We start from the raw sequence: 14,509 nt of genomic DNA, 5'->3' as shown, positions 1-14,509 counted from the left end.
GGGCAGGAAACCAGGACCCGGAAGACAGCGAAACCGGGAAATTTAAACGGGTATTTCAATATCAGCCATTGCCGCAGGGAGAGTATAGACAGGAAAAAAACGGGCTTGTGTTAAAAATGGTGGTAATGCTCGACAATCCAGAAAGTCAACTGAGTTGTCTTGGTATGTACTGTTTCGAAATCAACAAAAAACGTTTTGTGATTGTTTTTGAGTTACCAAACAAACACAATGTAGTAGCCTACGCAGTGAGAGGAACGGCAAATAAATCGAAAAACAAACTACGTAAGATTACTTGATATACACAAAAGTGTTACATATGAATTCATATCGCTAAGCACAAATTAACATGATGTAGAGTATTTCACTTAGATGTAACACTGAGTGTACCTAAATTCACTCATAAATGTGCCACGACAGATTAAAACAAAGGCATCTTTTATGTGATTTCGATTAAAATATGGAGGATATGTCGAAACAGGGCTAACCCAACCTTTGACAATTATAAATAATTAATTATTATTAATTATAATTGTGCCTGTGTGTTAACAATGTAGGACTAAATCAGAGTTGTCACTTATTTATACTGTGAATGCTGAAGTGCTGGGTCAATCATGAATTGTTTTGAAAGCCTCCTCGGATCAGACAACTACAATTGAGCACCTCTTCTGTTACAGTCTAAGGTTGACTTTAAAATCTTGTATTCAGTCAATTGCACTAGTTGCATTAATTTATTCCCCTTGTCTAGTAGTACCTTCACAGTTCTCTGAATATTTCTTCATCCCAAATCTCATCCCATTTTTTTAATCCCCTATAGAAAGTTTTTGGAAGGGTTAACCTTATTCATGGCTGAAGGATAGGAGTTATGACCAGAACATAAAGGACTTCTCGTCAACTGGCCCTGGCTCATACCCAATTATTACCTTTATATAAAGTAATTAAATAAAATGGATTTATTTATTTTACCTGAGAATGTCGAATACATGTGAGTTTTTTCCAGAATAATGCCCAGAATGCAATTTTTATACATGGTATATTTATTACATTTAGCTTAAATTACAAATCCACATAATTCAGTTAAAATGCATGCTTTACAAGTCCAAGGTGGGTTAACATTGTTCTAGTCATTTTTCTACACAAATACAATGAGGAAAAGTGAATCAATAAAGAAACAATCCAAGAAAAGCCTTTCATTTGAGAAAAAAACTAAACGAAACAACAACAACAAAAGAAGATATTCTGATATTCTGTACCGATTTAATTAAGAAAAACCCTGCTGCTCTCATAACAGTCTCGTACAAATAGCAACAACAAATATTCACTGTCAGTCTGATTTATGTATTTAATATATTATCAAGAGATCTGTAAATAATACACACATATGCATTTACAACTTTTTATTTTGAGTAGATAATAGAGTTATTGTTATGGGTAGTGTAACTGCCAACCTACATTGAATTAGAAATATTAGAAAACATCTCCTTTCACTGTTCATAAGGCCTTGTTATATATGTACATATGTAAGCGTGCAACTCTGAATCGGAAAATCCAGTATATGTATATTATAATCTGCATTATATGTTTTCAAGTATTGTAAATATCTTTTTTTTTGTTACATGGAACCTCCTTTTCAAAGTCTTTAATGATGTAATTTAATCATGTATGCAGTATTTTGTTTTTCTGACTTATATGTTAGTGATAGATTTACAAATGCAAAATCTACTCAAACCAGAAAAACATCTTGACAAAGATATTACAGTTAAGATGCAGAAGTCAAGGAGATGACTGCTTCAGAATATTTATATAAAATAATATATATACAGTGAGGGAAAAAAGTATTTGATCCCCTGCTGATTTTGTACGTTTGCCCACTGACAAAGAAATGATCAGTCTATAATTTTAATGGTAGGTGTATTTTAACAGTGAGAGACAGAACAACAAAAAAATCCAGAACAACGCATTTCAAAAAAGTTATAAATTGATTTGCATGTTAATGAGGGAAATAAGTATTTGATCCCCTATCAATCAGCAAGATTTCTGGCTCCCAGGTGTCTTTTATACAGGTAACGAGCTGAGATTAGGAGTACTCTCTTAAAGGGAGTGCTCCTAATCTCAGCTCGTTACCTGTATAAAAGACACCTGTCCACAGAAGCAATCAATCAATCAGATTCCAAACTCTCCACCATGGCCAAGACCAAAGAGCTGTCCAAGGATGTCAGGGACAAGATTGTAGATCTACACAAGGCTGGAATGGGCTACAAGACCATCACCAAGCAGCTTGGTAAGAAGGTAACAACAGTTGGTGCGATTATTCGCAAATGGAAGAAACACAAAATAACTGTCAGTCTCCCTCGGTCTGGGGCTCCATGCAAGATCTCACCTCGTGGAGTTTCAATGATCATGAGAATAGTGAGGAATCAGCCCAGAACTACACAGGAGGATCTTGTTAATGATCTCAAGGCAGCTGGGACCATAGTCACCAAGAAAACAATTGGTAACACACTATGCCATGAAGGACTGAAATCCTGCAGCGCCCGCAAGGTCCCCCTGCTCAAGAAAGCACATGTACAGGCCCGTCTGAAGTTTGCCAATGAACATCTGAATGATTCAGAGGAGAACTGGGTGAAAGTGTTGTGGTCAGATGAGACCAAAATCGAGCTCTTTGGCATCAACTCAACTCGCCGTGTTTGGAGGAGGAGGAATGACCCCAAGAACACCATCCCCACCGTCAAACATGGAGGTTGAAACATTATGCTTTGGGGGTGTTTTTTTGCTAAGGGGACAGGACAACTGCACCGCATCAAAGGGACGATGGACAGGGCCATGTACCGTCAAATCTTGGGTGAGAACCTACTTCCCTCAGCCAGGGCATTGAAAATGGGTCGTGGATGGGGATGACAATGACCCAAAACACACAGCCAAGGCAACAAAGGAGTGGCTCAAGAAGAAGCACATTAAGGTCCTGGAGTGGCCTAGCCAGTCTCCAGACCTTAATCCCATAGAAAATTTGTGGAGGGAGCTGAAGGTTTGAGTTGCCAAATGTCAGCCTCGAAACCTTAATGACTTGGAAAGGATCTGCAAAGAGGAGTGGGACAAAATCCCTCCTGAGATGTGTGCAAACCTGGTGGCCAACTACAAGAATCATCTGACCTCTGTGATTGCCAACAAGGGTTTTGCCACCAAGTACTAAGTTGAAGGGGTCAAATACTTATTTCCCTCATTAACATGCAAATCAATTTATAACTTTTTTGAAATGCGTTTTTATGGATTTTTTTGTTGTTATTCTGTCTCTCACTGTTAAAATACACCTACCATTAAAATTATAGACTGATCATTTCTTTGTCAGTGGGCAAACGTCCAAAATCAGCAGGGGATCAAATACTTTTTTCCCTCACTGTATATATATATATATATTTAAAATGTATAGAAAGAATGCCGTGCTTGTAAATTTAAAACATTAGAAAATGTGAAAACCTAATTATTTCCCAACTGTGTGTCACAAACCCTTATCACATTTCTAATAAGCATTTCTAATAAGAAGAACCTGTTGGACAGGTTGCTTATAAATTTGTAGAATTTGTGAAAATAAAAACACTTAGGAAAACACATACATGCAAGTACAGCCAGTATTCATGTCAACTTCATTCCAAAATCCATTGCTTTGCAAACAAAATCACAAAATACTCTTCTCCTTCAGATTATTAACTGTTCAATCTGAACATGACAGAATCCATTCATTAAAACAAAGCAACATGTTAATCACACCACATTTAACTCAATAACTTTCTGTAGATTTTAATTTTTGTGTCATGTTTCAGCCATTTAAACATTTTCGGGGGGCGGCAGGAATTTTCTATTTGAATCTTTAATGTGGAATAGGATTAAGCTGTATGCAGCTTTTGTAGGGCAACAATAGAGAAAGCTTGTGTGAGCCAGATTTGAGAATTAAAAAAAAAATGAAAACACTTTATTGCCATAGAGAAGGAGATTGCTGTAAAACATCCGAGCTCATTAAACACGTGCATATCTCTGTACACCTAAACTTGCTTATGATCAAACAAAAAGTGTAAAATTAAATTAAAAGTAGTGTTTTTATTTTCTATTTTTAAGCATTGCTAGTCAACACTAAATGAGCCCTTCTCTCTAACACTAATAACCACATTATGTGTGACATTTATGAGATTTATTTGTTTATCCACATAGAATAAAAATTTTCATCAGAAGTGTCTAACACTAAACTGATATGCAATTTTTAAATAAGTATAAACGTTTGACCTTTCATGCAGGAGGTTTCTTTGTTTATGTATTTATTTGTGTTTTCAGATTACCTTTTTTGTCTATGTATGTATTTATTCATTTCATAAAATGTTTGTTCTTGTCATATAATTTAATTGGGAATCCCTGTATGTGCTCATTATAGTGGGTCTGGCTTGCTGTTGTACGTGACTGTTTTTTTCCCCCACAATACCATGTCCTATTCTAAAACAAAGCTACTTGCCAAAAACACCAGATGACATGCTTCAGAGTTTAAATATCCCTTTAAATACCAGCATTAAATAGGCAAGATGTGCAACAGCTGATGATATAATACTGCCCTATGGTATCTAGCTCCATGCCAGCTCAAAGCACTTTGTGCCAAGTTCTTGTCTTGAAGATCACTCGCCGCAGGCTCCCGAAGGCAACAGAGAGAGGGCAAGGTAGCAGGTCAATACTGGCGGATAATTCCCAAAATGCTGAGAAGCAGAAGGCAGTTGGAAAGGCAGTCACTTCTTCTCTGGCTCAGAGTTCTTTGTGTCGTTCATGTATTTATCAATAAGGTGCAAAGGCACTCCGCGCTGCATAAGCTCGTAAAATGTAAACCCCCCTGGATGAGAGAGAAACAGGAGGTCAGCTTCCAGTGGGATTAGGAAACAAGGAGACGAGCTATGATGCATTTCAGACCTCATGACCTGCAAGCCCTTAAGCAAGTTTCTGTTAGTAAACGTGCCAGAGGATTTTGACCCTTTAAGCAAGTTTCTGTTAGTAAATGTGCCAGAGGATTTTGACCCTTTTTTTTCATGGTTTTGCAGTGGATTCTTATGGGTTCAGTATGCCTTCACCGTGTTTTCAAAACTGGATCACTAACTGAAATACCATACTTAATGTTTGTAAGGTTATGTTTGATATTGTACACTACGGCACGATGAAGGCATGTTGAACTGATAGGAAACCACTTCAAATTTAAGGTTAAACCAAGGTAGAACCTTTAGAAGTTCTAAAAATGCATGGTAAATGTACCAGTGAAAACTTGCATAAGGCAAGCAGCTACAGCTCACAAGCAAAGCTAAAGTGGCTCTTCCATTGAGTAAATACATTTCAAGGTGTTTTGGATAATATTTAATAAAATCAGTTGCTCGTATAGAATAATTTGCTGCAGTCAGGAGTTCCTCACAGCCAGTGTGTGGTAACCTGTGGACGTAGTTAGGTCCACATTTGTGCAAGACAGGGACTTTGGAACTGAAGTTGATATATGATTGGTTGTTTTGCAAAAGCTTAATCAGGAAGCTGCTCAGGAATAGTGTGTCTTGTTTCTGTTTGTGTATGTGCTGTGCTTCATTTTCCTCAAGAAGTAGATAAAAAGCAGCAACAATGCCAAGAAAGCATTAAAAAAAATGATTCAACTGTTTTGGTGTCGAGAAGGAATATGCTTGTCTTGCTACGAGGCACAGTGTGGTTGTGTGAGGAGCCCCATTGTTGATTATTTATATTTTTTTCCAATGGCACAAAACAATTTAAAAACTGATAAAATACGTGTCATTCCACCCCTGTGTTTTCCTCTTAATTAACTGAACAATGTGCAGTGCTTTGCTACATCTATATCTATGTATACTGAACATTAAAGTGTATGATGACTTTTAGGAATGATTAAGCTTGAAACATGCAATCTGATTTACATTTAATAAAATTATTTAATCTTATGGAGTGTGATATTCAGTATTTAATTTAAAATGCCATATTTATGTTCATGGAAGCTTGCATAGCCCTTACAGACTTTATGACTCATAATGTTTCAGTTATACAAGTATTGCAAAAAAGCTAATATTTCAGAATGTATTCTATTGAGTTAGAAAGTAAGACATTTGTGTTTGGACACTTTGTGTTTGCTGAATATGGTATAAACTATTAAGATCTATCAACAGGTATGCAATATAAATATATTTTATTCATTGTCAAGATGGTTAAGATGATGTTAATCCCAGTATATGACTGACAAGATAAGTAGAAAACTGCTGAAATTCTCAGGCTTAACAACAAAGCTAAAATACTTTCATACTGAAAACACTGTCTAAAAATCTTCATCAGCTGAAAATTAATCTTGCTTCTTCTGTATCAAAGCAATAGTCACAATATCTTGTCTTGCAGGGCTGTCTTTGCATGGAATTATCAGGGTATATAGAAACCACCAGAATATGAACATTTATACTCTAAACGTATTAGTTACTTACCTTATTTTGCATCAAACGTTACATGAGGTGCAAGAAGCAGTTACTAAGGAGTAAAACAATGCAGGTTTCTTTTCAGGGTATGGGTTATACAAGCAATAAGTAGTACAAGCTAATGTTTTGTTTTTTTTAACTTGTACTGCTTGAGGATACTTGACGAACTTTATTATTGGCTTTTAAAAGATGTAAAATGAAAGACATAAGCTTCATATGCTATGATCATATGAAAGCTTACCTTGGATGAACACATACACTCATAAAATCCTTACGCAACTAGGGGAGAGAAGAAAAGACGTTTTAAAATCATTTTACATGTACCGTTCAAGGGAGATCTTAGAACTTAGTATGGTATTGAAAGTGAAGGATACAAAAAGGAGAATTAGCAATGATTTTAAACACAAGTAAAAAACATTATTGTAACAAGAATTAACAAGAACATAAACCCAGGTTGTGTGTCATTCAAATTGTGGTTTACTCAAATAATTGTGTCAAAATGTCTTTTAATCTGATCGCTTTATCTTTATGTGTATGTTTTGTTTCAGAATGTGTATTTACCATGACGTTTCTTTCAAGCAATATCTCACACACTAAATATGTTTTTCACTTTTACATATACCTATTTGGCATAGCACTATTCACAGCAAGCTGTCACAGAGCAATTTCACAGATTTAAGACAAACATATTTTGGACTGTCAGGGTATGACTACTGAAACTGAACAGAGGAGTTTCATTTTGAATACGTTTCGTGGCTTGTTGGTGAAGATACACCAGGAACATCAAATGTTCAAATGTCATTTTAATTCCATTGATAAACCACATTCTACTTCATATGAGATATAAACTCTCATATGTGATATAACTATTAATCAGTCTGTAATCATATACAGTAACTTGATAGCTTTATGTTAGTTTAAAACTTTGGTGCTGCACACTGCAGTTTTAGAAATGACTTATTTTATCTGTATTCTGTTCTATAATAGTCCAAAACAGTATTATTATGTATTTATTTGTTTGATTGATGGTTTGTTTATTAGCAGATGCCCTTATCTACAATCCCTTTCCTCAACTCTGGCAACTAGAGAGACTGGAAGAGCTGGAAATAGCAGTTTTATCTTTTAAGAAATTGTTTTGGAGATTTCCCAAAGAAGTGTCCAAAGATTAAAGCTCACATGAATCATATTTTTGACCCCAGGCAGGATCTTTAACCAAATCTTTAGATCTCTTAACTGCAGTAAAACATTCACACACAAAGATCACAGACTCTCAGCTCTTAAGAACAACTTTGAAGCTTGAACCTTTTTGCATCTTGTTATATTAAGTTACATATGGTTATTTACAACCTGTAGCCAAGAATTCATTTTTTAAGGGTAAATTGTATAAGTTAATTAATTCAATTATAGTTTGGTGATACCTAAACTGAGATGTCACATAGTATGATAACAGAAGTCATTCTGAAAATTGCGTGTGTGTTTTAAAATACTTTTTAGAGTGTGTTGAGTGCAGAGAAGAGGAAAAGGAATCTAGTGGTTAAAGTAGAAAGCAAACATGAATCATTCAGCTAACAATGTCAAAAATGTCAAGATAAATATGGGTTTGCATGCACAAGCAGTTTGACTTGATGAATAAAGTCTAAAGCTGATAAAAAATAAAACATGAAACCCCAAAAATTGAAACATTAACAAGATATAATAGCGGTGAAAAACCTTTAACAATCAAAACCATAAAACACATACAATAAAGCTTTGACCACACAGAGAAATAAAAAGGTGAAGGGAAACAAATTAAAGACTCCCTAATTTCTCTTTGGGCCTATTGTGACACAAGCTTAATTTGCAATTTTTAGAAGAAAACGGAAGAGAAGTATAATCAAAATTCGGTCAGATGTGGAGCAAAGTGATATAAATTGGAAATCTTCAGTCATAATTACAAAAGAGCTGGGGGAACAAATAAACCTCTAAAAAAAATAACTAAGGGGTCTAAAGGTAATACCACAAACCTAGAACAAGACAAGCACACAAAAACAATCAATTAGACAATAAAAAAATACTGTTACAAAAGCACAGCAGTTGGGGTGGGGGGGTGTTGATTTAATCTTCAGTGTGAAATGGAAATCAAACACAGTTTTACAGTACAATCAATTTCTGTGATTTGCATAAAGTATTGCAGCAGATTGTATGTCTGTTTGAACCAAGCGTGCTTACCTTTGACCTCCAGTTTGCAATTTACCTCCGCCTCCCCCAGATCATTGATGGCTTTGCAGCTGTAGGTGCCCCCATCGTAGGGACTGGGTTTCCGAATCTCCAGGGTACAAACTCCCTGGTTGCTAAACATGCGGTAGCGTGCGTCATCAATTATGGCCATCTTGTTTTTATACCATATCACTTTTGGCTAAAATGGGATGAAAAGCAAAACATGAAAACAGCCATACAATGTTCCTCATTGTGATATTTCAGTCCCCCTAATGTTTTTCAGACTTTTTTTGACCGAGTTGGAGTATTTTAGTACAGAGAATCCTGAAATTCTTGTATTATCATATGCATTTACAGGAATATATAGATACATGTATTTCTGAGCATTAAATGGTTGAGGAAATTATTCAGATATGTTTTAGTTTTTTTAAGTGTAAATCCCATTGTAATTGTAATCTCCATAGCTCTGTTTGTTGTGTATATCTCAATAATCTCTACAAGTTGTCTTGGAAACTAGGAGGGTTTCTGTACCATAGGTTATGCTTACCCTGGGGTTAGCCCTGACACTGCAGTTCAGTGTGGCGTTGTAGCCTGCGACAGCGATGGTATTCACCAGGGGATGGGTGAACTTGGGGGGTTCTGTGAAGTCAAAGTCCTTGTAGTCTGGGTTCTTATAATTCAAACCTTTGAAAGAATGCAGACACAATGTGACCAAAACCACATTTCTGTTTTGAAATATCAATTTGTACTGAAGCCTCGAAGATCTGGGTTTTATACTAACTGAAGTAAGATTAACAAGATGCTGTATAATGCAATGCAAGAGTTTGTCAGATCCAACTTGTCCCTAGAGAGAATAATGAATGTACTTCTATCGTAACAGGTTTTCAGCTGTTGCATTTTTCTCATGTACTGGGTGTCTAAAATAGAGTAGCTCACTGTGTGATATGTAATTGCTTAACCTGCTATTGAACACCAGAACGAATGTACCCTAAACAGGTGCACTGCCTAATGACAAGTGTGAAAATGTGGGATGAGCATCAGCTGACTAAGGTTCTGAACTGGGGAAACTGAAACTTGTAAATAAATAATAGCATAGACATGCTGCCCTGCTTCTATGATCTCTTGCCAAAATGTGCACAAGGCCCATTCTCTTGGATCCAGAGATTGCACTGGATATATTTCTGGTAGGGTGTTAGCTCGTACAACAATGAGACTGGAATTTGTGAAGAACGGGCCTTTTCCTCCCACATCTATCTGACGTTTTATATGTTGAAACTTATTTTAAGAGCATCACTTAAAAGCAGTTCCCCAAAGCTGGGTCCAGGGACCCACTAGGCATCTTCAGAGACAGATGCCCAGAAAGGCTTTGAAGCTTTTCAAGCCAAGTTAAGCAGTTTGTGTCAAATTAACCATGTCTTCTCCCTGACATTTAGCACAGCCTTCAGTGTAACTCTTAACAATGGCAGTGGCTGTCAGCAGTAATGATGAGTCACTGGGTCTCATTTCCTGCAGATCTTTGCAACTGCAACTAACCTTGCTTCAAAATGAGGGCACTGTCTTTTGTCACTGTAGCACATTCACTGAGGCCGCACATGTTCTCTGCATAGATCCGGAAATAGTATTCATTTCCAATAACCAGCTCGGTGATTGCGATGAAGTTTCTGTGGTAATGTTCCAGTATAGTGAACCATTCCTAAAAAATAAATTCCAGGTTATGTATGGGATTTCAGTTAGTGTATCCTTGTTTAAAACACAAAGAGTACTGTACTGTACTTTGTGCTGCTTTGTCATTACAATCACAGTCCCAGTAAATGTAATCTTAATAATTATTTGGAATAATACACCGTACAATAAATATTTACATACCACTGACATACTTATATTTTGGTTGACTAAGGGAACAATGACCTGGCCATGAGGACGAGGCCATCAGAACCCCCCCCCACTAAGTGGATTGAGTAAAGAAGCTGCCATTAAACAATAAGCATGCCATCCCATTATTATCTGACCTTATTGTGTTATACAAATATTACTAGTTTAATGCCCATTACTGTTGCATGTCAGGCTCTGTTGATTGCAAATTTTTCAGAAAGTTGCACAGTGTTTCAGGACACTGTTGAAGGGAGAAAGCAAAGATTCACACACCATGGTTTTCTTATCTGCTTTCTGAATGGTGTAGCCTGTTATGGGTGCATTGCCATTGTCCTTTGGTGGCGTCCATTCCAGTTCAACAGTCTCTCCCCAAACATCTGCAATCTTCACGTGCTGGGGTGGGCCCGGTCGGTCTGTGTGATGGACAAGAAGTGTATTTTTGCCATTGCATTGAAATTGTGTGGAAGCCAAAAAGTTACGCTGTCAACATAAGCTTTAAAATATATATATAAAAAACAATACCTTGCATATGTTTGGTCAGCAGAAATCCTCTAGTTTATCTTAATTTTGAAAATGTACTCACACTCATACACAAGAATTACATGTACTGCTGAATTTTGATGCTACGCCACATTTAGTTTGAATACATTTCATAATAATAATGTGACACCTCATCAGGAATGCATTTCAAAAGGCAACATTTATATGCAGCATTCCTACATTATGTCCAGACTTACCAACTATCTGTATGTCTATGGTGGCTTTGTCAGTGTAGTTCTCCACCTGAACCATCATTTCGTACTTTCCAGAGTGTTTCCTCTCAGCTTTGCGGATGAATATGATGCTGTCAGTCTCGCTGTTCCGGATGCTCACTTGAGTTGGATCCACAGGCTTTGTCTCCTTTGTCCAGCTCACCTTTGCCCTTGGTCTACCCTGCAATCACACAGCAGGTATGTTTAAAACCAACAAAACCATTTCCTTTTTATTTTTTGTTTTTTAATTGCCTCTCACATGATACAACAGCATTAGTTGTTTAATAATATTAGTCCAGGTGTCTCTTATCAGATGGAAATAGGCCAGGTCAAACACCAATACAAATATATTATATCATGTCTTGCTTTCATTGTTTGTGGTGAATGTGAAAAGATCCTTTTATGTGTGAGTGTATTTCAAAAGATGACATCATTATGGTGTTTGAAAGTGATACTGGTTGTACTTATGTATCTTTTTTACTTGATAGTGGTTACATTCATGAGTTGAAGAAATAAAATTAAGTTGGCATAGAGTAGTTTTCTATTATCAAAGTTTTGATTTAATCACAGCCTTAGTCTCTCAATTCCCATAGTTCAATCTGAGCATTTGAAATGGAATATGTGTATAGGCTACTGCCAGATACTGTACTATCCTCTAGTGCAGCAAAGGTTGCTTCCTGACATTCTACTGCTAGAACCAAGTGTTCTCTCAAACAATTCTTATGTTCAGGTTCTGGACCCTACACCATCCACCCATAATGTGCAACATGACAGATTTCAGACAGCACAGTTATGATTCTGGTCAATTACCTGGAAAGGGATAACAAGGTTGACAACTTCTCCAACCTTCCGAATGTAAGTTTGCTTAAGATGCCTGGGAACACGAATCTTGGGATGTTCTGTAAGAGAAAGGTTGCGTCAAAATGAATGCTTAGGAGCCCATGAACCTACAGGACTTGCCTGTCTATCATGGTAAAAGTGAAGACTCCCCTTTGAGTGTGCTGTGTTAGTTGTGGTTTGCAGCAGCATCCTCCTGACAAGCTGTGTGCCTTGTGCAGTTTGATCATCTTGAAACTAACTGCTAACAGTTTACAGCGAGCATGTGTGGTCTGTGGGGGAAAAATATCAATATCCTATCCTGACATTGTCCTCGGTGTGCTGTTACTCCTAACTTGGTTATCAGCAGCTCACATTCCTTTCTTGCAACTGGTAATGTAGAGGTTAATGATTATTATTCATGAGTAATGATTATAATATTGATAAAATGGGAAGGCTTAGTTTAGAATGCCAATGAAATCACTGCTATAGTTAGTAGAAATTAGATAGACACTGATTATAATATGTTAAGGCTCCTTGAGGGAATGTCCCAGAAGGGGTATAAAAGCTTTGTTCTATCTTAAAACTTTTGGGGAACAGTGTCATGCTAGCCTAAAATCCTTTGAGTTCTGTGTTGCGCTGTTCCTCCTGTGCACTTAATAAATACTGATTAGAACTCCTGACTCCAAAATTTTTTCCACCACATAACCACAATACCAGGATAACCTGGTCACCTCATGCTGACTGTGTGATCAGGCTTGCTGTGCTTTACTATTTTACTGCAAACTTTCACTTTCTTCCTTGGAAACAGTTTTGTGTATGTATTGTGCCTCACGATGTTTGCAATTCAGTACTGTATAGCCTTTATCCAAGAGCATTATTGCTGCTGTAAAACATTTGTAACCATTGACAGGTGGTTGGCCACAGTTAATGTTTCACCCAGCACACTCTACAATGACAATGTGCAAAGTATCACAAGGGGTTGTTTTCTAACAACAATAACAAGGGTATTACAAAACATCTTACTGAAGCCAACCGGCAGTTACTTTGGGGACTGGAAGGAAGTAGGAAGCTGTGTTTGCTGAAAGGTATGCACTCACCGATGACTTCCTTCACTAAGATGGGGTGAGGGTGCATTCTGGGTTCACTGGCTCCTGCTGCATTCATGGCCTTGACCCTCACAAAGATCTTCTCTCCAGTGGGCAGCCCAGAGATTGTGTACTTTGTCTTCTCAGTCATCTCCTCATTGGCCACTATCCATTCATCCTCTGGGAGACAACACACAGGACTTTACTTCCTGTTTTGGAAAAAAATACTTTTTTCCTGTCCTAGTAGATTATATTATTTTCATGAGTTCAGAATATATATTTAGAATGGGTCTGGCAGTTTTACTGTTTGAAATAAAATCACAAAGCATGATTTACTTCTGGCTAATTTTAACTTTCATCCCTGTATTAACTGCCCAATCGGATGGTTAAAGTAGGGTTACATTTGTGTTCATGCTAGTGTTAGATATTCTATCATCCACTTAACTGCTATTTTGGATATTGAATAAAAATAAATAAAAATAAACTCCTGAATTAGAATATAATCTTAGGTAAATTAGTTAGATTGTGATATCAAAGTTAAAATGTGAATTATATTTAGGTTTGGGGCTAGTGTGAGGGTTTCTATTCCCTGGTAAATGAAGATAACCATAGGGGTTAGGGTGCATTTCTACTGAGCATGTTTCCAGGCTTCCTTACTTCCTTCAAAGCAGTACTCGACAACATAGCCATCCAGGCCTGCAGCCCCAATCATGTCTGGAGGGCGCCATTTCATTGTCACTGTAGTGTCGGTTACTCCATCCACTGCCAGCATTGTTGGCTCACTGGTCACAGCTGGTTTTGCAAAACAAAACAACATTTTAGGGGTAAGCCCTACACTGCATTGCAGGTCAAAGTGGAGGCATTTTAGTCACTTACCAAGGGGAATAAATGCTTTGGAGGGCTCGCTTGGCTTGGAGACACCAATGGCATTGACCGCAAAAACACGGACTTCATAGGGAACACCTTCAATCATCTTCTTTGGCTCGAAGGCATTTTCTTTGTTGAGATCAAAGTTCAGTCTCATCCACCTGGAGCTTTGCTTTTTCTTCCTCTCGATGAAATATCCTGCAGTGGCCAAAGGGAAATTAATGCTGCCCATTCTGGAAAGAGCATAATATCCTTTGAACATTCTAGTTATGGATACATGATAGTGTGAGGGGGTTGGGTGACGTGGGCCAAACAATATATCACAGTATTCTAGATGTAGATCTATTCAAATTGGATTTGTTGCCTCTTTCTACTGTTTACGAATGACAGTACTTTGCTTTATATTTGTTTTTTTTAATCTAAACCCCCTCCCCCCACACACACC

The 14,509-nt window shown here is 37.2% G+C and overlaps 1 protein-coding gene across 1 annotated transcript in view; it reads right to left on the bottom strand.

Annotated features, from left to right (window-relative positions):
- Positions 1-3,609: 3,609 nt before the first annotated feature.
- mybpc1 (myosin binding protein C1) overlaps positions 3,610-14,509 on the bottom strand; it is a 45,788-nt gene continuing 34,888 nt past the window's right edge. Inside the window, exons 22-31 of the mRNA XM_066705474.1 lie at positions 14,074-14,262; positions 13,855-13,989; positions 13,210-13,377; positions 12,104-12,192; positions 11,279-11,474; positions 10,815-10,954; positions 10,203-10,362; positions 9,217-9,353; positions 8,682-8,868; positions 3,610-4,861 (exon numbers count right to left, since the gene is read on the bottom strand). Of these exons, the coding sequence (XP_066561571.1) occupies positions 4,761-4,861; positions 8,682-8,868; positions 9,217-9,353; positions 10,203-10,362; positions 10,815-10,954; positions 11,279-11,474; positions 12,104-12,192; positions 13,210-13,377; positions 13,855-13,989; positions 14,074-14,262 (1,502 nt within the window). The 3' untranslated portion in view covers positions 3,610-4,760. The remainder of the gene's footprint in view (positions 4,862-8,681; positions 8,869-9,216; positions 9,354-10,202; positions 10,363-10,814; positions 10,955-11,278; positions 11,475-12,103; positions 12,193-13,209; positions 13,378-13,854; positions 13,990-14,073; positions 14,263-14,509) is intronic.

The sequence above is a fragment of the Amia ocellicauda genome, chromosome 5, assembly GCF_036373705.1.
Source record: "Amia ocellicauda isolate fAmiCal2 chromosome 5, fAmiCal2.hap1, whole genome shotgun sequence".
In the NCBI taxonomy this organism is placed as follows: domain Eukaryota; kingdom Metazoa; phylum Chordata; class Actinopteri; order Amiiformes; family Amiidae; genus Amia; species Amia ocellicauda.
Note: the sequence above shows the minus strand (reverse complement) of the source record. Positions and strands in the feature narration are given on the sequence as shown.